This window comes from Halichoeres trimaculatus, unplaced genomic scaffold (genome assembly GCF_033239565.1).
Source record: "Halichoeres trimaculatus isolate MK-OKI-2021-1 unplaced genomic scaffold, fHalTri1.1 fHalTri1_scaffold_15, whole genome shotgun sequence".
Lineage (NCBI taxonomy): Eukaryota > Metazoa > Chordata > Actinopteri > Labriformes > Labridae > Halichoeres > Halichoeres trimaculatus.
The window spans coordinates 13,645,322-13,671,396 of record NW_027437193.1 but is presented as its reverse complement, the minus strand read 5'-3'; the positions used below and the strand labels follow the sequence as shown (position 1 = coordinate 13,671,396).

Here is a 26,075-nt window from a genome sequence, read left to right as displayed (position 1 = left end):
ATTAGGAAAAAAAGAAAATCATTTTTGCTTGTGAAAGGCCAGTGGCATAAGTGAAAATAAACAATTTATAACTGTTGTTGATGAAATGTTCCTGTGCTTTGGTAAAGTCTTTGTAAAAATAAAACAGTAAAAACATCAGAGCATCAGCCAAGCAGTGTTGACGCCTTGTTTGTTTTCCACAGAAGGCGACTTCAATAAAATTCAGTTTAAAGGGATGTAAGAAGTTTAATTTAAATCAAAGTGAACTGGTGCTCCCCCCTCCTTTTCAGTTTCTCATTCTATGGATTCAATGGGTTTGGACCGGCTATTGAAAAAGGACAGATGAGGGGGTCTGAAATCTGGCCTCATCAAAAGACGGTACAGCCACGCCAGAAATATCATGGCAGATCAGCTGTCAAAACTTCAATTTGTGGACGTGAGACACAACTAATGTGGACCCAGCAGTGTAGTCTTTCACTTCCACTGCACAATGACTGCGGCTGCTGGCTGATGGCAGAGGGAGGGAAATATGAATGCAACAGATGGGATTTTAAAATTCAGCGTCAATTGTTCATCAAAACAGACAAAACAACAGGACATCTGTTTACCTGCTGGAGTGTCAATGTTCCTCAGCTCTTCTTTGTCCTGTGGCGGTGCCAGGTCCTCGCTCTCCTCTTCACATGCCTCGCTGGGGCTGTAGTGGCGGGGCTTCATCAGCAGGGACTTTCTCTTGTTGACGGGGGCACCCTGCACCCCTTCCTGAGCACTCCTCTTCCTCACCATGGACCCATATGGGCTGCTGGGAAGAGGGGAAGGGACAAAAAGCACAGCAGGGTCAACAAAGGCCTCACTTGGCTCAATTTAAAGCTCTAACGGCTTAAACTAGAGACTTTTTTTTATTTCCTTAAACCCCTTAATGTTACGCATCTCTGATCTGGGAAGAAAATTTCTTTTTCTTTTTCTGGCATGAAGATAAAAAAGATGATAAAATTCAAAGAGTTCACCTGTGAGTGTCAGTGATGCAGTCGGCCAGCCCTGTGAAATAAAGGCCAAAAAAGAACAGATAAAAGTCATGTTTACATTTCCACTTCAGTGGCACAGCATCTGTCCATGTATTTCTCATCAAAGGTTCAAAGTCACTCACTACTTTTGGGCTATTGCTAATGAAATTTTATGTTCTTTAAATATTTGCTTTATGGGATGACAACACCTAGGCTAAGGCTGTTGTGTGCAGCCTTAAACTGTATGTTTTATTCTCTTTTCCATTGCCATGGGGTGTAATCAGAATAAGGATGGAGGAGTGGGCTCTTCATTGATCTGGAAAGCTTTTCATTCAGTCTGACACAAACAGTCGCTCATCCTTTAACAGCATTGACAACATGATCTAAAAGGCTAAATCAATTTTCCCAGAGGCCCCTGCGTAAATCTCATTCACAAGTTCTACCCCTACTCACACGAAGCACGACCAATAATAATAACACTTTTCATGAATTTCCTCACATGTAGTAATAGCTGTGGCGCGGATAGTGAAGGCCTCGGAGGCCCTGAACACTCGCATAATGACATATCCAGTCTAGAGGTTTTCAATCACACAATATAGACACACTCCTTAACTAATTTGAGCCACTGTTTCAATTTAATGAAGTTATTCCCCTCTGAATAATGAAATGGTGGTGCAGTGCTCTTCAGACCGGTAAGATAATACGTAAAATTGACAGTTATAAAGTTGGATTGTTGAACTGATACCCCTAATCCATGGCGGTAAGTGGAATATGTGTGTGCTTGGTGTGTGTTGAGTTAAAAAGCTGTACTCACCTGCACTGCCGTTACATGCTTTCAGGGTCTGCTCCTCACCTTCAGAATCCATCTATAAAGAAAAGATCAGCGTTAGCGCTTTAACATCATTGTTCTTTATTTTTATCAGTTTGTTTTCTTTATCCTAAGTAGAAAAGGTTGTGAAATAATTGATCGTGGGCTTTTTTGGTCAGCAATCAAAGCCAGTGAGCCTTAAATCCAAATTTTTGAGCGACAAAATCACAAAGCTACTAAAAAAATCGCCAAATCCAAAGTTAGGATTAAAAAAAAAAGTTCCAAAGCTAAGTAAAAAAATATAATGACACCAAAAATGACATGAAAGTACAGACAAAACCTCACTGTGTGTTTAGACAAAAATAGTTGCTAAAATCCATCCACTCTGGCGGGCTGTTGCTTGTGTGTCCCAAATAAAACCTATTAAACATAATTATTCCAGGCTGATGGTGGCGTATAGTGGTCACAGGCCAGTGAAATCTGTGAGTCATAGGATATGCTGTTACTTTTCCCTGGTAATGGGAAACATGACTCCTCTCTCTCGTTTGCTGTTGTGATTGAAGGCACTGACCTGTCATACATTTATAATAGGGGAGCAGGTGTGGCAGTGATGGACCTTAATTTCCTTTAATAAACCTTTTATGTGCCACACTCTTAATGCCACGCCGGGCCCTCAGAGGTCCTGATCATAATAGGTTCATTACTTTTGATTACTACAGCCTATTGAGACAAACAACTCCCAAACACTATAGATTACATTCTGTAAAAACGAATGTACCTCATTAGTTTGTCACACTTTTCCACACAGACATGCTTCAACATTTTGTATAAACGTGTTGTTCTGAAGGCAAAATGTTGCCTGAACACTGTGCAACCTCAGATTGTAACATGGACGTTAATCAAAGTTCAAATGATGCTATCTGTGTACTAAAATATCAGCAGTGAGTCACACTCATTTATTACCAGGGTATTTTTTTCTTTTAAGCTGACATTTTGGAGCGCCCTTTTCATGTCTAACACATGACTTGATCATATTATTATTATTTTATTTTTTACGAATTGTTTTGAATGAATCAAGGGTTATGAGTATGTGATGACAGTAGTGTGCTTTATCTTTTATCAAATTGCTGCAGGATGATTTCAAAATTTACACGTTAGAAAACAATCAGTGTCTTTTTTTATCATTTTTTTCTTAGCTGTGTTTTCAGTTTCACACATAATATAAGTTTGGATTTGACAAACAATTCCAAACTCACTGCTGACTGTGTTATGTGTGCATTTCTGACACAAATAATGACAAACCTGGCTTCGACAAAGCAGAGGAAACTGTAAATCTGATTCACATAACAAGAAGTGACAAGTAACAAGACAATACGGAAGGCCTCGGCGGATGCTCTGGCGTGCAAACAGGTAATCCTGGCATGGTAACAACATGGACAAACATGTGACGCCGAGTGTTTACCCAAAGCAGAACAAATAGATACATTCAGGGTCAAACGAGAGCTTTTATTTGACATTCCCTATACAATGTGGTCGACAAAGGTATATAATTTATCTTTTGATTTCCAATATGAAGCTGCTCTGTTGCACAAAGAACTGTTTTTATATGCAGAGTGCTTTGTGGTAATAACTACCGTTGGACAATAGTCACTGACATGTGAAAGTTGAACAGCTACTTTAATATAACACTCTATTCTCAATCTCTATTAGCTGTATGAGCTATAAACATTTCATAAGTGGTTTGTAACAAGTTTATTTGTTGGTGAGTATCACTTTTAAGGAGTTAGTCAACAACTGTGACTCCTTGCTGAGCTCACCTTTTAGTAGGGGTTTGGTGTTTAAACAAAAAATAGTGATATAAAGTTTGCCTTTAAAAGTCAAATCATAATTGTTGATGAAAAAAGTAGCATTAATGTTGATACATCTGCATTATGTTACATCATGAAACAAGAAGTGTGAATTATATGCAATTTTGAGTATATAGTACAGAAGAGTATTAGTAACTGACATACATTTGATGCCATCACTGAGGTGGTATCTTACATTAAAACAATGTCACGTAGTATTTCAGTGCTGGTGTTCGAAGAATGTGTGTTCTCATCTACATTTTGTCTCTTCTGCCACACCAGTCTGTTGTCTGGCATTACGTTCCGAGCAGTTGCCAACTACTCATGTAAAGTGTTGTCTGGAAATAGTTGGGATCGTTGGAGGATCAATTTTCCAAAAATAAACACAAAGATTAACTTCCACTAAGTAAAAGTTGATTTAAGTGATTTGGTGTATTTTTCTATCTTCTACTTAATTTGATTTATCTCTTTAAAGCTCCTGTGAGCAGTTTTATGCAAATGAAAAATATGCCATGTCTCGACATGAGCAACAAAAGCAAACCAGAATACCCAAAGATTGACCGTTTTTACATGTTATTTATAACGTCCTGGGAGGTGTCACTTTTTCCAGCAAAGTTTCCACTGAGTCTTACATTTGTTAAACTAAATCACGGTGAGATTGAGATAAATAGTAATAAAACCTTTGCATGCAAAGGAAAAATTCATCATAGAAAAAGCAGGCACTGCTTTGTCCACAGGGGGCGCCAAAATCAATGCAAACCAAAAGCTCCATATAAGAGATAAACAGTCTAAAATGCACACTCACCTGAAAGTGAACTTTATAATGTTTAACAAACTGGTGTTGCCATTTATATCTAAAGACTCTGAAATACATCACACTGAACTGTCTATAAAACAAGTTTCAATGGGACAAGTGGGAAAACTGCATCTAAAGGCAACATTTACTTTAGAAAAGGCTGACTCAGCTCTGCCTTTTTAAGAGTGTATTATCTGCCAGCCACCCACAGCTCTACATAAGTAAAAAACAATCTCAGCTTGTGTTCGACGTGGTCAAAGGAGCGACCACACTCCACCACTTAGTGTGCTACTTATCCAAAACACTGTTACACAATCAGTCATCACCAGAGACTTTTTGTCCCTAATGAAAGTTACTTAAACTCAGTGTGTAGAATAAAAAGTGCTGCTGCGTCACTTATTTACCTTTGATTGTAGTTTTCTGAGCTCTCTGTCGGGTACGATACCAGATCCACACTGTCCAGTCTGGTTGATGCCTTCACACTTGTTTTCTCTCAGGAGGTGATCATGTAATTCATTATCTGGAAGATAAAAAACAACATACAACTCAATTAGTAACTTATATACCCCTCTAGCATGTTTGACTTAAAATATATGAGTTAATTAAGCATCTTCATGGGTTTAATTGTTTCACTTTCAGAACCCAGAGTCACACAGACAGGAAAAGGTGGTGAGAGTGTATTTGTACTCTCACATGGACTAAGTAAAACAATGCAAATTGATTGCTTGACAGAGATCAAATTGCTTGCTTCTAATTAATACAAAACATCCAAGAGGGAAAACAAGGATGAACACAATGAGTACATTAAGCCTCTTCACTCCACAGATCTTATTATGGAATTATTTATTTCTGTTAGCTTTGAAAAAAAGAAAACAACATCTTCTTAATTATAGCTCAGAGAGCGCTTCCCCTGAAAAACAAAACTAGAGGGAAAAAGATGGGAGGGGGGGCTATTCACCCAGTTTCATTAGCATATGAAAAAAAGACTCACTACTATTTGAGCTGGTTCGTCATCTGCTGAATCATATTTATGCGCCCCTCCACCCCTTCCCTTTCTCCTCCTCTGGTGCACACACCCCAACACAAATAATGCTTGTGAGAGGACGATTTCCCTGCGTCTAGGGCAGATTTCTCAAGGGGAAAAAGGAGGCAGCCTGATGCTTGGGGTCTATGAGATTTTCTATGTGTTAATCTGGCTGCTAGCTGTCCTTGAGCCCAGCCCATTCCCCCCTAACCCCATCTGCTAGCATTCCCACCACAGAGGAAGAGAATGGGCTGCGACTGGGGGTTAAAAAGAAAAAAAAGAGGGGGACCTTCCCAGTCCAGCAGTCATGAATAACCATTGCCTCGCACCATTATCAGAAAGGCTGGATCCAGGCTGTGGATGGTGGAGAGGAAATATCTGTAAAACACACCGGCGCACTCTTGCATTTTGTTGTAAGTGATGCTATTATGATTATTTTTCATATAATGCCTTATTAATACCGTGCAGCTGCTGTGGAGATTCATCACTGACCTTGAGTCTTTGTGTCCCCTTGTTCCCAGCTTATCCGTGCACTTGGGATGCTCTCATGTAATTAACACAGACATTATTGTGGTGGAGTTGAAAAAAAAAAAAAACCCAGAGCGCTGATACCTCATCTTGAAGCCAATAAATAAAACAGGCCGGAGTAGCAAAGTAAGAATCTGGAGAGCATAAAATTAATTACATTATTTACATTTCCTTTTGGATAGGGGGGTACAGGCGAGATGATAGAGGCAAATGAGATTACACAAAATAAGATTTCAAAATGTCAGTGCTGCACACTCAAGCAAGCAACTGTTATGATTAGATTACTTGTTTAATATAATTACTGTGTAAGGCTGTGTGTGGAAACAATGCATACATAATAAAAAAAAACTACAGGAGCCAGGTCTTAACTGATTCCCATCCTTTTCTGCACGAGCCTTCTCTTAACCTTTCTTCAACAGTATCATTTTGAATTATAGGGAACGGATGGGTGCTCTGTGCAAGGTCACTGTCTGGTGTGTACTTACCCCCCGTCATCCCTCCCCCCTCCCCTCCTCTCTCCTTGTTTTTGTTTCCTCTTCCAGAAGCACACAGAGCGAAGGGTTAAAACTGGAATGGATTTAATTATGGAATGAATGGAATTATAATGCGCCTGCAGCAAGTTTTCCTCCTTATTTATTAAAGCAGCTGATGGGCCAGGTTTGATGAGCCACTTCTGGCATAATTGAGTCATCACACAAAGAGGGTTCCTCGCATTCAGAGTGGTTTTATCAGCAGCAAACAGACCTGATTACTGGCAATTACACTCTGATCTAGGGGAAGGAGAAAAAAAGGGTAAATGTGCGGGGTAACTTCTGTGTTTATAGTTTACCCCGGGAATAATTTTCACATTAATTTTACATGCTAAGTGTTTTCTGTTTATGTAGAATAAAGAGCAAACAGCAGGCGATAGCACCTTGTACTTTCATATTTCCTTGTAATGGATGTCTGAGGATAAAGTGAGCTGATCATAATTTATATTCACCCTATAGGGAGATTTAGTTGCTGCAAAGACCTGGCTAAACATAAAAATAGTCAAAGTTCAAGCAAAAGGTGAGCTGGCAGGAACATACCTGCTTGGAAACACCTCTTTCGCTGGAAAGCAGGTTAAACTGTGAACAAAAAAAGCAGGCGGTTGCGTTTGCTGCTTTTCATTGACATGCAAATGTGTTTGTGGGGACTAAATTAAGCTCTGTGCACAGATTAAAATCAACTTCTGTTCAGAGAGTATTTAGATAAACAACTTTTCTTTTTTTGTTCTTTTTGTGAGGTGGCCAGGGAGCCATCAGACGCCCTGTGCCTAAATACCAGCTGGACATTAGAATAATAGCTGAGATAAATTTTAGGATGGGGGAGGGGACAAAGGGGTTTAGGGTGTCTGATTTATGTCTGAAACTTGGCCTTTTATTTTGTTTGACAGAGTTTTACCGTTGGTTTGTGTCAGTCCTTTAATCAGGTCTGAACTACAATGCAAAATATGGCGTGTTTCATGAAAATTAAATACATTTTTTGTTCTTTTATATATGTGCACCTTTTCAGAATAAATATAGGATATATTTCTTAAGCTTAATCAAAAATCAGAGTAATAAAAATATTGAGTGGTGTTTGTATCCTTGTCAAATAAAACTGAGAACAAATTCTGTATCTGAAAGTAAATTATTCTGCCGGCACTTTATGAGCATTCCTCCGCCTTATAGAGGTTTCTGGATTCAAGCATACACAGTAAAAAATCTTGAAGTCAACTGCGATTTCAGATATAACAGCCTCACAGCTACCCTGACGGCCAAGCAAAGTGTTTGTGCCTTTTGCCAAAGAGTACTTTTATAGAGGAGCGTATTGGCATCTTATCACTTCTCCAAGACAGAGATGCTTCAATAAAAGAACACAGCTCACAGAATTCTTAACAGACAATTAGGAGCCTGGCTAGCCACTATCGCTTCAATGATTTGTTATGATGGCATAACTACAGGGGAAACTTGTTATTGGACGCAGTTAGCAAGAGTCCCATAAAAGAGTCAGATGGTGACACCTTTGCCGAGGTGATTTATGAATCTTGTAATCGCTTTCCAAAGTCATCCCAAAGCCTTCCCTCTAAATTGAGTTCATCTGGAGCCGGACCACACGGAGGCACCAAGTCCAGATTGTTTCTTCTGACATCAAAGAGCCAATTTCTGTTTTTGACCAAATTTCTGGTGCTTTTGAGTTCCCTTATCGTATGAAAGGGGCCTAGATGATATGCTATTTTATTTGTGAATTTCAATCCAATTAAGAGCACCAAAATATCGAGACAAATAAAATTAGTATCTTCTTACACAACACAGTGAATCAATAGCATAATAAACACTGTGGCAGACAATTCACCCATTGGCAAGCCTCCAGCCGGCCGAAGCACTCTCATGTTAGTTTGAATCTTTGAATTCTGTCATGAACATGGTTTTTCAAACCTGTCTAATTTAGGGACAGGTGTTTGGGGAAAAAGAAGTTCCAGCCCTGGTGTAACAATGAGCAGAGTAATCCTGCTCATTGTTCCTGCCCAAGGAGGCCCTTTCATGGAGGAGGTGGCATGAATGCTACCAGGTGGTCTGCAATTTGGAGAAACGTAGTAACCGTTCCAGCTAATCCCCCACCACAAAAGGCAGGTCTCCAGTGCTCGGGGGCTCTCGGGGGCAGAGAGGAAAAGTTTACCCCGAACACACAGCGTCTGAAAGGAGTCAGGGACTCGAGCAGTGATTCCTAATCAGATTGCGCTGAAGTGAACAGCTCGCATGGCAGCTGTAGTTTTCCCAGGGTTAATTACCTTTCACTGCTCTCTCTAAATGAGTCAGCTGTTCCTGTCATTAAACAACCCCACTCTATCTGTGCTCCTCTGTCCTCCACACACATGTGCACATGGGCGCGCACGTCAACACACACTCACCCGTTCACTCATAAAGGACCACTTTTGTTTTTCTTTCACTTTTTTATGTATGGGGTATGAAGAAAAAGAGAGCTTCAGCATTGATAATTTGAATATTAGAGCCACTTTGATCACTTTACTCATCAGTCAGAGGCCGTTGAAATGGAGGGTGCTGTCTTTGTATTTATGCGACTGATGTTTATGCAGATAGAAGGCAGTATTCCCCAAACACCTCCCCTACCCTGTTGAAGCAGAATAATACCAATCTGTCAAGGTCTAATTCTAAACAGCCCCTTTAGTACTAATTGAGTATATATAGGAAGCAAACATGCTCACATATGCGCACACACGCACAAACACAGGCATACGTACAGACGCACAATGACACGCACACACAGACACAGAGTCCAGCTCTGATATAGTTGTGCTGTCATCAATTCTGAACAATCTGTCTGCTTACTGAGCTCAGTGGCTTAGGATGTTGGGGGAGTTTTAAGTGATTTTTGCCACTGTATGGTAAAATCCCTTGGCCACCTGGATTACAAACTCTAGTCCTTTAACTCATGCCAGTATAAATCCGTGTTAACTCGGATTTACCTCTGGCATATGAATTCTCAATCTGCGTAAGCTTTGTTTGGAATGAGTCGAACATAAGTATTTCATGCAGTAAGATGCCCAATGGTGAATTCCTATTTCTGTGAAACACACACTGGGAGATAGTTCAGGATGAAATCAGTCATCGGAAGAACTAGAGAAGCCTTAAGCAGCGTTTTATTACACTCAAGAGGTGAGGCCCACACCGCCGCTCTACAAACCAGGTGGAAGTGTGCAAAAGCTGCACTGTGAAATCTGCGTTACCATGGTAACGGGTATAAACTCAGAGCTGTACACCGTGGTCAAGAGTTTAATCAGATTCCTTATACCAAGACTCTGCTTTGCTTATTGTCAGACAAACATTATTTGCTCAGTTGTTCAAACACGAGCGCTGCTCTGCCACCAAAGCGATCATGATAAAATAAAATATGGCATGAGCAGCCGGGAGGATCTAAATTAAGTATTATCCAATATCCATACAATCTCTCACACTCGTGCGCACACACTTCTGGGCTAGCAGAGTTAAGCCAGACTATTTTGTACTTAAGAGGTTAGCAGAGCTGTTTTGTGAGTTTGATCCGTGCTTGCCAAATCAGCAGATGGTCCATGAATATGATTATGTGCATCAATAAAAGGAGTAATCTTTAACAAAATGTAAATTTGACTTAAGTCCAGGGTTTAATATACGCAATGGACTTTAACCCACTTTGCCAGCCTCACAGTGGAGCATGATAAGCTAATGCACTTACATTTTTAGTGAAACAGCAATCAGTGATGATGCTCCAGCGCTACTATTTAGAGATCAGAGAGAAGAGGAGTCCGAGAGAAGGTAACAGATGTATACAGTGTTCAAATCAAAATACCATCCACTCACTTTCAGATAACTACTCAGAAATCAGTGGAAAGAAGTCTGTCTGTTAAGATTCATCTCCTCTAGTGCCTTTCTCTGTTAAACATTGCAGTAATCTTCAGATAAATCCTTGAATCAACCACAACTCAAAGGTCAAAACATGAAACGACACCAAAATAAACTCCTCACTTCACTGAATAAAAGGAAGACACAGCTCTGACATACATTCACATCACACGAAATGCAAGGGAAGGAAGTGGCTTCCAAAAAAGAACAAGAGAGAAAAGTTGCAGCAGCAGTCCAGAAGTTAAGAGCAGTCGAGTAAAAAAACGGAGGAGATCTTCTCCTGAGTCACATAAAACAGCACCACTGTTATTGACCCTTCAATGAATGTACTTCAGTGAGCCTGAGGCTAACACAGCACAGCACATCCTCACGCAGACAAACAGCATCACTTGTCTCCTACATCTACACGCACTCTTGTTAACATGTCCGACAGGGCAGAACGGCGAGCTCGACTTACCATGCCCCTTTTAGCCTTTGTTTTGCCTCTCATGCTGACGTCTGGGAGGAGACGGAGCAGAAGGATATCGAGGTGGGGTAACGGGGTACAGTCCAGAGTCTCGCTGCCTGACGAGAGAGTGTGTTTGGTTTGTGTGTGTGTGGTGTGTGAGTGTGAGAGAGTGTGCATGGACACTGTGATATTCACCCGAAACGCTAAGCTTTTCTTTTTTTCCTTTCTTTTTTTTTTTTTTTTTTTTGTAGCCTTTGTGTCATTCACTTAACAACCAATCTCATTAGCTGCCGGGCTACAATAGGCTGAATTATTTTCTGTGTAAATACACCACATGGTGATCCTCAAGGTAAGACCTCTGAAGGTCTTTTTAATCACATAAAAGATAGATTCACCCCGGGAAGACAAAAAAAGAAAACAATGATCACTGGATGGACCAGGCTGGGTGTAAAAAGAGAACTAAATAAGACAGTAGAGTGATTCTAATTGAGAAATTAGATTTACAGTCCCCAGGGTGTATAGTGAAGAGAGTGTAAATATATCATTATGTGACTGTAATTAATATCACTGCTGATACGTACATGTAGCTCTGCCTTCGTTATGATACTTTGAGCTTATATAGACAGACTAATATAATAAAGGATGCTTAGAAGTGTTTAAACTCAGTGTGTTCATTTTTGAGATAAATTCTGTGACAATAGGCACCAAAAGAGGTTTTTCAAAATAATGTGCATTTTTAATTTTTCAGTAAATCTCTTGCTGCAGTGCTCATTGGTGCAGAACCATGAATTTGTGTAAAATGTAACTATTGTGAGCACTTAAAGTCATGACAGCTGTCTATAAGCATCAGGGACATGTCTATTGGCCAACTTGACCCTTGTTAGAAAACAAAACAAATAGAAAAAGAGAATACTGCAGCCTGGGACCGCCGAGCCGGGTCACTGGAGATTTTCCAGACAAACGCCGCACAGGGGAGGGGAGGGGAGGAAGAATAAAAAGGACAGGCTCAGAATCTCATTTTAACAGACCGCACACAATCTGGGCTCCCACAGAACTATCTCTGCCTGACCGCTTTCTATTTATCCCTTATCAGTGTTTACCAACCGCTAGTTTTCTTTCATTCACACTGTGAGGCAGTTCTCTTACTATCAGTCAACAGCTGACACCGTGGAACAGCCTCAAAGGCAAGAGGAAGGGATCAAAACTAAACCAAAGCTGTTTAAACAATACAACAGAGGAAATAAATTCATAAATCCTAATTCTTCCCAACCCACAAGGGTATAAGTAGATCCTTTATAGTTAGGCCAACAAACAAAACCACAGCCAATGAGGTACATTACAATCAAGGTAAATGCTGAAATATATTTTTTTAAAAAGGAAGGCGTAGAAAAAAATCACATGTAATATTAATTGGGAACATTTCATAGTCTTGCCCTGTCAGGCAAAAATAACTGTTCACTAAAGGCTTTTTTTTTCCTGTTGAGCTTTATAATCTTTTTTTAGCAAAAAATCCAGCATCAATGAGGATTTGTAACACTTTTAGATACATTACCTTTACAGGAAAACTGAGCCAGAACGTATGACTACGGTGACACAAAACTTATATTATATTATTTTAATGCTATTAAGATCATCACATGCTTTGTTTTACTTTATCAAGTTAGGATCAGTTCCAATAATGTAGGAACAATCACAGTATATAATTAATATACAAAGTACAACTGAAAAATATTTAAAACGACAACCACACTAATCTCATATACTACATGTTTAAATCTTTAACATAAATATTAAATTCATAACTGGCCTAACTCTAATTACTTTATATAATTACCACAAATTCCTGAAAATATATGAATGGCACGTTTACACAAAACCAGTATTATAGAGGTTGTACGCAAGGACTTTTTTAAAAACAGGATTAAAACATAACATTAATTTAAAGGTATTTGTCGCTGTTGCCTTACATTTTTTTTTCTTATTTGCTCAACCACAAACAGCTCTGTTTTTCCTGAATACTGTTCAAAAGTTAAGTAATTAATTACATTTATCCTTTGACCAGCTGCTCAACAGCAGATGGATCATTTCTGAGACCTTGCTGAATTAAATCCACATAATTTATTTTCCTGGATTAACTGAAGTTTGGTCAAAAACAGGTAACACAATATTTTTCAGGATGATGTGTAAGCCGAGCTTTTTCACGCGATTTTGACGTTTACATTGTGTTTACGGCAGCTGGCTTATAAGGAAACTAAAATATTGTAAATATTAAAGTGTGAACAATTTTGTATTTTTTCCCCCAAAATAAAGATTATGATAAACAATTTTAAAAAAAATACACCGCAGAAGTTAAGTGTACAACAACAGTGTGAGTAAGTTTGTGAGAGCTGATCTGCAGGGCAGCAGGTACCATGGACAGCTACTGGAGGCAAACACAGGTTACATTTATGTGTTGTGTAGCAACTAACATCCTGCTTTGAAGCCGAGGGTGGGGAGCACACAGGAATAATGGCTCTTACTTATCACTGCTTTGCCACACATCCCTGCTAAAGCCTGGGCTGCTTTTATAATTAAAACAAACAGGAGACATGTAACTTTACAACGCGACCCATGCTTTCTTTCTTTTATGTTACCATGTCATAACTTTCTAAACTTTTAAAACAATTTTAACTGTAAAGTGACGCCGTTAAACAACGCTGTGTTACCTAATGTTATTATGTTGCTCTTTTTCTTGTTTGCTGAGAGGTGTAAACTGACTGAAAAAAGCTGGTGGAGTTCTGATTAAATAGGAACACAATTGGCATTGAATTTATTTGCTGAATTTTCTACCAATAATCTCTAAACCAAAATATCCTAATACAGCAATTACAGAGAATAATGTCTCTAAAAGGCAAGGGAATAGATATGACTGACAGATATAGCAGATGTTGGCAGTTCACATGAATATTTTTGACTCTAGGCGATGGAGCTTATTTTCTGTTGTTTTAAAAATTTCAGGCATATTTTCAAAAAGACGCTGAAGTTTTTTAAGAAAAGAAAAGAAAACAAGAGGACGCCCAAACTGTGCTCATGAGTGGAAAAAATATTCCACTTTTGTTTCACAGTGATCAACTTAAAGTTGGGTCATCAAGCAGAAAGCCAGCTGCGACTTACTGGTAAATTATGAACTTTTTACCAGCATCCATCTTCCTAAATCAATAGTTGCTCTGGAGAGTGTTGAGTGCTTTGGCCCCTCTGAATTTGTTGAAAGCCAAGACTTAGCAGCGTACATCACAAAAGTTCACTCGCAGACTGTGGTACTATCAAACTACATTCAGGATTAGCATATAGCTTTTCAACTTTGCCATACTTACAATGCAAATAATTACAAAAACCCAGAGCAGAATGTAATGCTTTAGCCCTGCTGAATTAATACAGATTTAAATCTTGCTCACAAACACAAAAGATGATTGTTTTGGACAATTTAACGGCCACATTTTATTGAACACAAGTGTGTAGAATTCAAACCCTACAAGAATTACTATGTGATTTACAAAAAGGCAAAACAGGATGCAATAAAATACTGCAGTGGCTGTTCAAATATGTTATTGGAACACAGAGTCAATGTTTAAGTGCATTAGGCTCAGTGGTCTTGTATGTACAGCTGTCACTGTCAAAGCCACAGGCAACCTGACAATGCTTTGTCTCTGCACACAATACCAACATGTGCTCCTCTAAGACAAGCTTAAACTCACACAAATGCGGTGAATTTAATCTAGATAGACAGTATCTCATGCTATCTGCATGATCAAAAATAGGTCAGGCATCTCAAAAAACAGTTTGAGCCATTTAATCTCCTCTCAAACTGTCTGTAACCTGGACCGTAGCTACGCTCACTTTCCAGTAAGATTTTAAGAATACTGATTTGTATCAAGCAAACAATGTGTATCACTAGCGCGATATTTTCTAAATACTCTGTGACACAGCTCAGAATGATTGCCAGGATAGTGTTATTTCATTTAATCTCGCAAAATCCACGAACACAAGTTTAGCTGCTGAGTAAATCTCAGTGTAAATCTAACTAAGTTTCTAACACTTGTACATTTCAGCCCCTCTTTGGAAGTAATGACAGGGTACAAGCTAAAAGGCTTGTCCAGCACACACACGATACGAGTATCAGTGTTGATAAATGCTGACCAAACACACGTTATAATAAATAAAAAGAACTTTGACACCAACCTAGTGCTGTGATCCAAAAAGTTTGATTTTCTCCCAGTCTCTTGATAGCTGAGCTGGTGCTGTGGCTTTGAAAGGTAGTCCCCAGGAATATGACATACTGTGCCTTTGACAGCCTCGAGATAAGCACCTGCGTTCGGGTCCCTTTTTACGTCACACCTCCCCATTCACAGCCCTTCAACATGATGCACATTTGCACATCAACAGCCACCAACCCCCCTCCTCCTCGCTCTACTCCCACATCCGCAAAACACACAAACAGGCACACAAGAAGGCAGATGCGCGCACTAGCCTCTACTCCTGCGCGTGCAAACTCGCACAGACACACACGCACACGGACACACACGCACAGATTTGTGTGCGCTTAGTGAAGATGCATCATACAAGCAGAAAAAAAAGGAGTCACATGTACACCCTTAAACACTCACAGGTGATTTATCCTTTTTTTACTCCTTCATCCAGCCTTATTCATACAATCATCCTTATTTTCCACATTAAAAAAAAACTTTCACTTGCTTTGTCATAAGACCGGGGCATATGCCCTCCCAAGCTCCTCATACATCACTCATCATGCAAATGAGAGGGAATGTCACTCCTCAGCAGCAGATGGCCAGGGATGATAACAATGGCTCAACAGACCAGTTTCAATGTCTGCGACTTTATCGCTACGGCAACAACAAAAATAGATGATATGAGAACCTTGTCTGTTAATTTGATTTCCCCCCTTTTTTAATGTCTGTACCTGTCAGTCTGTTTCATTTCTCCTAGCCCATTTGAATGTAAAAGCTTTGTCCGAGCTTTTTCCTGTCACGAGAAGTCTGGCTATCAGTAAAAGGCAGAGACCTGGAAATGATTTTTGGTGACGACGGAAGGCTGCTGCCTAGCAGTTATTCAAGTAATTAGGTGTAATTCCTCCCTGTAGGCCATGTTAGCCTCCTGAGTTAGCTCATGCGTTAGACAGGCCTGGATAGAGACAGGGAAGAAGAAGAAGAAAAAAAAGGGGCCCCCAGAAAATCACAAATGCAGCTTTTCAAACACCCCCCCAGCCAAAGTGATGTCACCCTGCGTCCTGCTGACTCCTGTTCATACAAGCCCCCATAGCAGAGAGTAAACAGTGCAAGCGTTTAGCAAACAGGGCCAGATTACAATGACAAAGGCAACCACACTTCTGGGTGGAGCCTGGGGCGAGGGGGGCAAAAGAAGGAGGGGGGCGGGCAGGGATGGTGTGGTTCAGGATTTAAAATAAGTGATACCCACGAGGGCCCCCCCTTAAGATCCAAGCGTAGCCCTTTCCCCCAGCTGATGGTAGGGGCCACCCAAACATGCTTATCTGTCGGCGATGCCCCCCCTCCCGGTCCCATGGGATGGACGTGTGAACACAATATGTAATAATAATGTATTTTCAGCTCTTTTTTCTGTGATTTGTGCATTTGGTTATGCAAGGCCGGGGACTTGAGGATGGAGAATATCATTACTTAAGGTTTGGCAGTTGATCATCACCTTGTTTAATGCCTCATTTGAAAGTCAAATTTCTAACTGTCTTCAAGAGCCAATTCATGGTACACTGTGAAAGAGACATACAAAGAAGAGCAGACCTGCACTGATTTCCCCTCTCTTCTCTGCTTGTGCCTGATAATCACACAAACATGTGAAAGTAAAGAAGCGTCTATCTAAGCATCTTATCAAATAACATGTTTCTTTGTTTGCTTATGCCGACAATCTCGCTGTGAGGACACAGGAAGCTTGTTCCTTGGATGATTATTTCATGTCATGAGCTAGACATCAGTTTGCTCGTATGAAAACACAAAAAAGAATCGCCTCTTGTAAAACAATCTTGACAAAATTTTAGAGAGCAACATATTTAGAACTAGACTACACGGCTATTACAAAATGGAACATTTTCTTTTGGCCCTAACATCTGTTCAATGTGTTAAAAAACAGAGAGAGACAGAGAGAGGGAGAGAGTGAGACCTCATTCAGAGCAACATAAACTAGTGTTTTGTCAAGCTATTTCATCAACTGAAAATGTGGGCATAACTGGAGAGCTGATGGAGAAATGAAAGAGGAGTGGGTTGGACAAAATTACATGTCAAACAAGGGTTCACATTTAAAAAGTCCTGCTCATATTTGTAGAAAGTGTTTGATTGCATTTAGAAGGGTATTACAATGGGTCACATCTGTGTCTAAAAGCTTTTTGCATTCTGCTGCAAATTATGTAAGCAAAGTGAAGGGTCGCAGCACCCTGTTGTTTTGAGCACTATACCTTACTCCTGTGAAACCTACACAAATATGTTTAACTGAATTCTTCTAATGCACTGCTGGATCAAAATGTCAGCTGTATAACTTCAACAAACCCCCTCACTCAACACCCCGCCCCGTAATTTCAACAAAGCAAGGCGACTAATTTCGCATGGCAGCCCAAACAGCCAAACAACAATACATATTCACAATGTGCCATTGAACTTGATAGACGTGCAGAAATCTATATTAAACTGTGGTTAATTTCAGTTATAATGCTGTAAGCTTGGTCTAAAATGACACAAATGCTTCTTCTTGGTGGTACTGAACCCTTATTGTGCAACCACTTGATGCCGCTTGTTCATCACAGAAAGTCACATAAAAGGACTGAATTGAAATAAAAAAAAAACATTTGCATATGCAAATACAAGGAACCACACATAAGTACATGTTGTTGATATGGCTCCAGGATGTAGAACTATCTTTATGTTAATGTCAACAGACAGGGAATATTCTTTTGAAAATACAGTACATTTTTCATGGGGATCATTATCTACACTGCATGTCACTGTGTCTCACTTAAAAGAAATGATTAGATTACTTCCCAGCAATCCCCTTTGGGGCGATTTGTGTGTGACCGTGGGCAACCTTACAATATGTTTATTCAGTGTCCTTTGAAGACACTTCAATAACATTTCAAATGTTTTATAGACAAATATAGGATGTGTTATATCTCTGCCTTGAACTGAGGCTTTTGGAAGTAGGTCTCTGTTTCTTGTACAAAGTCACTAAATCTTCCTCTTACAGGGTAAGACACACAAAAGTAGTCTTAAACTATGATAAAAGGAGTGTTTGGATTAGGATTAAGATTGTTTTAAAGTAACAGGTGACCAACACAGTAAAAGGGAAAAATAACTTATATTGACTTCTACTGACTGCTCTAAGGTTTTCTTATAAAAAAAGAAAAAGCACTATTACACTACACATCCCATTCACACTGATGGTAAAAGCCAAACCATAAAAGGCTCAGTGTCTTGCCCAAAGACACTTCTGCATGTGACTGTAGGAGCTGAGATTGAACCGTCAACCCTCTTATTTAGAAGTGACCCACTCTACCACTGATCTAGAGCTGCCCCTATGTCATGTGGAAATCAAACTTATCCAGAAACAGTAGACTTTCCATTCCTTGATGCACATGACTCTCAAAGTCGATTCGATAAATGATTTTACTTCTTTTACCTGTTTATTGAAATCAAAGCTGATCTAAAATATGCCTCATTAAATCCAATGAAAACCAATGGTCATTACTTGTTCTCTGCATTTCCTGCCTAAAATGAGAGCAAATGTTGGAGACAAACTGGACAGACAGTTTTCTGAGACGTGCCAAGACACCAAACTTTGATATTTGAGGTGTTAAAACCAAAATGAAGGCTAATTGTTGGAAAGATGAGAACAAAAGTCTGCTAGCAAGTCCTACTTTTACATGGTTTGAGAGAGGCTAAGGATTAAAATGGTTGCAATTAACATGATTTACAAGATTCCAGGATTAAATGATATATATTTCCAGGGCAATGATTGAGCTAATATTTTACTATTGGTCTCAACTTGCTTTTGCATTTTCTGCCCTGGATTTAAAGCATGCGATTCAACCGACCTGCAAATGACACATTCTTACATAGGAGAGTAAAGATAAACAAGACTTTAATATTGACTTCATGGACATTTAAGTCAACTTGTAATTCCTACAACCACTTGGATCACTTAAAATGATACAGATGGAATTAAAACAGAATTTTATTCAGTAGTGTTTCCTGATATCCATGTCAAACCATTCACTTCATCAATAACAACTAAAAGCATCAGTCATTAACGGTCACGGCTGGTTGCTTTACATCAGCTGCCCTCAAATGACAGTATCTGATTGCTCACATCTAAAAAATCAATGCATGACTGGTCAGCCGATATCTGGCTTTTGTAGTTCAGAGGCCATGCACCCATTGTGTTGTGTCATTGAGAGGTTAGGTCCAGATCTGGGCGTCTCTGGGGGTCCCTGCCCATCTTTTCCACTCAGGCAGGCAGACAATGAAGCAGACACGCCTATAAGTGGCCAGATAGGAGCTTGGATGTTCAGCCAAAAAGCGAGCATCTAAACAATGGTAACAGGTGTGTATAATGCGTGCTTTGATAATGACCTTGGTGGCCGTAATAGTATGTCTAGACACAGATAACAAGAGGCATTTCGGTCTGGTCTCAAAAGTCCAGAGGGTGCTCAAACGCAACATCTTAAGAAGGTATTGGTTTGTTTTTGGTCATTTATACTAAAGGAACAAATGTTTTACTATGACACTGGAAGCATGAAGCACTTCACTAAAGTTAAGTCTGCCACTCAACTGATTTTTTTCTGTTTTTAAAATATTTGTAGGGTAGTTTGCATAATAAGCTAAAATCATCTTGAGTATTCAGAGATATGCACTTGAATAAACAGAAAAACTCCATTAATGTGAATGGCTTGCAGTTTTTGATTGCGCCAGATACAGGAAGCTTGCTGACATGAACTAAAATGCAAATGCCCTTTGAGCAAAACAAAGAAATTGATTATGAAGTAAGTTTCTTCAGCACAAGTAGCTGGCTTTGAGTGATTAATGGGGGTGGGTCATTGATTTCCTTTTGTTTAGATCTTGGTTAACTTTGTGGAGACACAATTATAATTTGTTTCCAAACAATAAATCCAATCTAGCTCGGGCAAATTAAATTTCCCTATGGCCTCTTCTGCGTCATTTTAGATCTGAAATGGATTGTTATCAAAAGGCATTGCATGTAAATGTCTGCTTTTTGTGTTTATGTTTGTTACACTTCTGATTAGATATTGTTTTTTTTCTCGGTGCAATAGGAGGTGAGCTCCTCGTATCAGAAAAAGAGCTGTTTACAGACATGACTTGTCAGCCGCAGTGCCAATGTTTAATCTTCCAATTCTCACTTTGATAATATGTCACACATCAACGTTTCTGATAAGACATCTATCTATAGTGCAAGAGAAATGCACTGTACATGTTTGCTAAAATGCAAAATGTTGTGTGTTTGTTGAATGAGCACATATTGTTTATCTGTGCATAAGCCGTGCTAAAGGTTGGAGAAATGTTTTGCCGTTATCAAGGCACAATGTACTTTATTTTTCTGTACATTTGCAAGTCAAATTGTAGTGTTAGTGACTACTTTATTGAGAGGCTTTTGCCATATTCTTCAGCTTTACAACTTTGAAAACTTCCCCAGATCCAGACATTTATACTTCCTGATTTCTCGCATCATCTCTCCAAGATAGTGATAATACGATTTCTGTGTTTTTCGCTGTTGAGAAACAAACTGGATTATGAACAGATCACTACATAAACAGCTTTCTAAAAGGAGGCAGCTATTTTAAAAAAGGCTGAAGAAATGCAAAGAGGGATTTAAATTTTAATTTGAATTTATTCCAGCAAGTGAAAGGTTCTTTTGAGAGGGGATTTCAGCAAAGATGATGGTATTTAAAAGTGATAAACAAGCATCTAAACCTCCAGTGGAAAACAGTCATTTTGCTTCTTTCTAGTGTAGGGGAGGAATTGGGCTTGCTATGGTCACATCCAAAAAATAAGAATAAGTAATAGTAGTAATTAAAATGTAAATAAGCGAGATCCGTGGAGATATTTCAAAAGATTCCTGTCATAAATTGTGTAATTAACATTTTGTCTTGACATACCTTGTGACTCTGGATGTATAGCTATATGTCCTCAGGTGCAAATTCATGTTCTCTGTGTACTTGGCATAGCGTACTTTATACTGTACATGGTTGCTTAAAAACATCTTTCACACTTATCACATGCAATTTAAATCCTGCGCCTCAACACTGGAGAGGAACATCGGGCTAAGTTCAAAATTAAATGCCTTACAAATTAGGACTTGTGTTAATTAAGGAATGTTGTTGCACAGTTGAGAGCCGAATCTAGAAAAATCTAGTGTGTTTTTTTAGGGTGAGTGATTCACTCTGGGCAGTCACATGTCACATTTATGTGACAAAGGATGACTAACCAGGGCTGTCATCTATTATATTCACAATATATGGATTATAATGATGTGACTGGATTTCAAATGTGTCTATTCTCTGCTGGATGACCACTAAACTTAAGCAGAGAAACCTATGCCACACAAGAAAGACAAAGAGTTACATCATTTTGTTGAACAGTTAATCCGATCATGGACAGTGTTTGTGCATTTGCTATCTTCGGAAAATGCCAGCAAAGGCGCTAAGTAAACCTATTTTACAAGACTCCCTCACAAGGATACAGTGCCAGTATCGGGATAAAATTTCACACAGCGGCATGGCTCAGTCACATAACCTAAGCAGGCTTAGGAAACTGGAACACTACAAAGTATTGCACTTCCTTCCTGTATGATGTCTGTTGCAGCATACACAAAATGCTCAGTTGACTGATGTGAGTTTCAGCATGAAAGCCGGAGTGAACTAATGGCTGAATAGCATGTAGATACTGTTGTTAATGCTCTGAGTTGTTTAAAATGGTAGATTATGGAAGTGTGCACCTGGCATTCTGCGGGCTAGCCTGGCAACACTCCTCCCTTATAATTATAATGAACACACAGTAATTCAGGGTTGAGGCTGAAATACGAATGATGTCCTCTGAGACAGCTTGTTTTAATGGCTATGCAGAAGAGTTCCTAGAAGTGCAGATGGCAGATGCAATGCCTTTTATGCTATTTACAGATTTTACACTACAAGGTATAGAAAGAACCATAGCGTGAGGCCATATTGCTCTCCTCTGTGCTCCTAGATTAGACATGAGGCTGCCACATGAACCACTAATGAGAGCTTAAGATATATTCTTGGGTGTATTTACTGCAGTGTTAATGGTTTATTGCAACAACTTAGAATACACAGACAGACAGAAGAATAGTAGCCTGATGAATACTGGATGGCCTTTTTTTGTTTCATCTGAATACCCCACTGTTCTTACTTTGTCCACATAGGGGTGCATTTGCTCAGAACTTGGGATCCCATGCTGTCTTTTATTACTGAGTCACATGCCTGATTTCAGGTTACTGAATACTGTTGTTCCTTTTTTAAACTGCATAGACCACTAATCAGACTGAAAAAAATATGATACAGAGTAGATTAAAAAGCAAATGTCCTATTTGTGTCACATTAAACACCTATCTCAACATAAATACTTAACAACTATATGCGTCCTCCAAAGGTCAAATGTAAAGATACAAACCTTAAAGATTTAAATGTGAAAATGTGTCATATAATACTAACTCTAACAACAGCACATTTCAAGATTTAATAAGAAAACTCTATACCTGTTTGCACTGAAATATCCCACCACTGTAAATCCTTTCTTTACATGCAGCCTATTAAATACATCTCCATCCCTGGCACAGTCCCAAACCTATATAAAAGAGAGCTCTGCCTTTGAATCAGCCCACCACTGTGATACAGTAGCAGGTACTGCGACAACAAAAATGTTAACTCCAAGAAAAAGTTTTGCCGCATTAAAGTCACATAGGAGCCACATTAGCATGTGAAAAGAATAAACAGAGGCATTCTCAGTTACACACTCCACCTGGCTGCTAACCAACGTCCTTGTCAGAAGTCCACCCACCGCACTGGCTAACACTGAAAGACCTCCTGGGGACCGCAGTGACCATTCACTCGCTTCTCTCTTTTTCCCATGCACCTGTGACTGTTTTTGTGTTTGCTATTTTTTGCTTTGTCTTTTTCTGGCAACACTGTATCATCGGAGACACACTTTCCCTCAAAAGGAATTCTCCTGCCCAACAATGTGGTTTGTTTGTTCACCGGATATGGCAGGCCATAGAGTCAATGTAAAAAAAAAAAAAAAGAAAGAAAGAGGAAAAAAAAACAGAAAAACAAAAAAAGCAAGTCACCACAGTAATAATTAACATTGCAACAAGAAAAATAAGCTTAGAGACAGATTAGTATGAGTGTACTAGAAATAAGGAAATATGTTACTTTTACCAACTGGTTTCTTGCCGAGTTGGGGGGCTTCACAGGTGCAGTTGGAAAGGCTCTCCTCCTTACTCTCCTCGGACGGCTCATCCGGCTTCTCCATGGTCCTGGACCTTAGAGAGCTGCTTTTCCATTTTCCAAAGGACTTTGCCACAATCGCTTTGTCCGCTCCTTTCATTGTTTTCTGTAAAACACATTTACAGCATGACTTCCCAGGTTTATCCCTCTTGTGAGCCATCTGCCCCCTTTTTTGGCTCTCAATAAACCTGGGCTCATCTTTCCCAAACCCAAAGTAAGGGAGAATTAGGGCATTGTGTGCATATGCATTCTCTTAAGCATTCCAGAAAATTTCCTGATTGCCCTGGCATCTTTTTTAGAGAGCGTTTGGACATTGTTTTTCTCCTGACATTTTGCAATCCTGTCTGGAGAGAGTGCTGCTGATTGAAACAGTATAAAACAATACTTTGCAAAGTACCCACACAGTAAACAGTCGAGGAGAACGGGAAAAAAACAAACATGTTTTCACATTTAATCCAACTTAAAGGAAATAAAAATAGCACATTATGCCCTAATTGAGTGCTGTACAGTCCGCAAATACTATTACAAGGCCGATCAGGATTAGCAGTGGAACATACCTAGTTATCTATTTCTGAGTGCCAAGACTGCTAGCAGTGGGCAACTAAATTTCAAAAGCTGGCAAATCCAGTTGTCTCCTAAATACAGAAAGTACTTAAATCCAGAGCTAACAGAAGAAAAAGACGGATAAAGGGTGCTCTGCATATCACCGAAAAGCTTGTGCACTTTTCAGAATCACTGGCTAGGTTAAACAAATATGCTAAGTAGAGATCAAAACAATCCTTTGATCTGCAGCCTAGTTTCCAGAGGAATGGCTTGGCTGTTGTTGTAAATAACTTGTATAAATCTATATACCATTTGCCTTCAGGTAATATCAAAAGTGCCAGGGATTCGCAGGCAAATACCTTGTGGTTAGGAAATAGATCAGATAAAAGCATATAAATATTTCAGGAATACTGCACTCTGTAATTTTGTGTATTACAGCTGAGTTTTTCACCCCATATCATCCTTTTACTGCTTTAGTTCTACAGTACAAACAGGGATGAGTTATTTTTAATAGCAAAAAATATATTCTACCCCTTTCTATTTTGTAGTTGGGAAAAATGCTCCTACCTCCAGCATGCCATTCAGGTCAAACGCTGTGTAAAACATTGTGCTAAACTTCATACAAAAGAGGCTTGAAGAATCAGAATGCAGAAGCTATGCAACTTGCTGACTAACTTTGCCCTCTGTTTTGATCGAGCACACAAAGAAAAACGCTGTCCATTCAAAACAGACAGCATAACTCTTTTCAGAGAGGGGGGACCGTGAACAAACGAGGCCATGTCCTGAGCTGCAGTCAGTTTCCCGTCAGGCCTGCACAGTGCACGGTGAGGGCCGTAGGGACTGGGACCGGCTGACACCACACTCAGGGGCTACAGAACAACTTTTGTGCACACTATCATCCCCTCAAGCTTTTTTTTCCCTACCCAAACTGGTGAAGTACACTTTTTGGGTGGCAGTGTGTACCACCACTGCACATTTAGGTATATCTAGTAAACATGGTTTCTGCAAACTAATTTAAAAGCACTTTAGTAGCACTTTTTAAGTGGCAGTATATTTCTAATCATCAAATAAAGCCTAACAGTTACAACATTAGTTGCTCATTTTGCACAAAATTTGGCAGAATTAATCTAAGTTCATTGAGCAACTTCAAATTAAACACAGAAATTTAGTTTTGTCCAAAAAAAAAAAAAAAAAATTATGCTTACCAGCTAATATCGTAGACTGTATGGCTAACACAAGCTTATTTACGAGCTAACTTGCTCGTAAATAGCAAGTTAGCCAGCTCTTTAGCCAGCTATCTTAACATTTCGACTACCTGATTGGAGTTTCAGTAAAAAGTAAGTTAACATCAAACAAACATCTCAAAATTAATCAAAATAAACCTTAAAGTGAGTCAGTGGGCTGAAGAAGAATGAAACTTACGTTGAAAGACTGGTGTTTCTTGAAAACACAACCAGAAGGGAGAGGTTAATCTTAAGCAGCAAGCAAACTAGCTAACAGCAGAATATGATTAAAAAAATACTATTTCGCTTGAGTTGAACCAATATTTCAATAAAATTTTGAATTACCTTTGGTTTGTATTCAGTTGGGGATTCCTAAACAATCAGAAAGGATGATTACAACTAAGGTACAAAAACTAGCTAACATAGCAAATACAGATATTGTGCTAAATTGACTATAAACAAAAGTAGTTTCAGACTGTATTTAGACTTAAGATACATTTTTCTCATACCTTTTATAGTTTCCTTATGTTACTTGCAAAAATACCTTACCTCAGGGAAATGTTTTAACTTTTTCACACATCGTGGTAAAAGAAGGGCTCTGCTAGCTTGCTAACTAGTCAGTAGCACATCAAAGGTTGAACACACTTTACCTGACCTCTTTACCAGAAGTTTTCAGGTTCAAACTGAGCTTCATGTGGTCTCTCCAGGCTGTTGAAATGTTAAACTTGGTAATTGCTATCATGCTCATCAAAATAAACACACCCCTAAAGTTCCCTGTTATGTTGCCACCCATACAGCAGGCTGTAGCATCCCTAAAAGAGCATCTGGTAGTATACACCCTTGGATTCCTAATATTGTAAATTGATACATATTATTTTGAAAAAGTGATATTTTTATTGTATTTATCAAGAGAAATGCTGCCATT

At 39.2% G+C, this 26,075-nt stretch overlaps 1 protein-coding gene across 7 annotated transcripts in view; it reads right to left on the bottom strand.

Annotated features, from left to right (window-relative positions):
* The window catches only part of st18 (ST18 C2H2C-type zinc finger transcription factor), a 41,110-nt gene extending 16,479 nt beyond the window's left edge, over nucleotides 1-24,631 (bottom strand). For 2 of the 7 annotated variants that reach the window (XM_074688651.1, XM_074688649.1), the window contains exons 1-6: nucleotides 24,495-24,631; nucleotides 23,310-23,490; nucleotides 4,836-4,951; nucleotides 1,795-1,846; nucleotides 984-1,014; nucleotides 588-778 (exon numbers count right to left, since the gene is read on the bottom strand). In XM_074688651.1, the coding sequence (XP_074544752.1) occupies nucleotides 588-778; nucleotides 984-1,014; nucleotides 1,795-1,846; nucleotides 4,836-4,951; nucleotides 23,310-23,490; nucleotides 24,495-24,548 (625 nt within the window). In that variant the 5' untranslated portion in view covers nucleotides 24,549-24,631. Of the gene's footprint in view, nucleotides 1-587; nucleotides 779-983; nucleotides 1,015-1,794; nucleotides 1,847-4,835; nucleotides 4,952-10,843; nucleotides 11,034-15,052; nucleotides 15,196-23,309; nucleotides 23,491-24,494 lie in introns of those variants that run through there. The other 5 variants (XM_074688650.1, XM_074688652.1, XM_074688653.1 and 2 more) reach the window with 5 other exon arrangements.
* Between the last annotated feature and the right edge of the window lie 1,444 nt (nucleotides 24,632-26,075).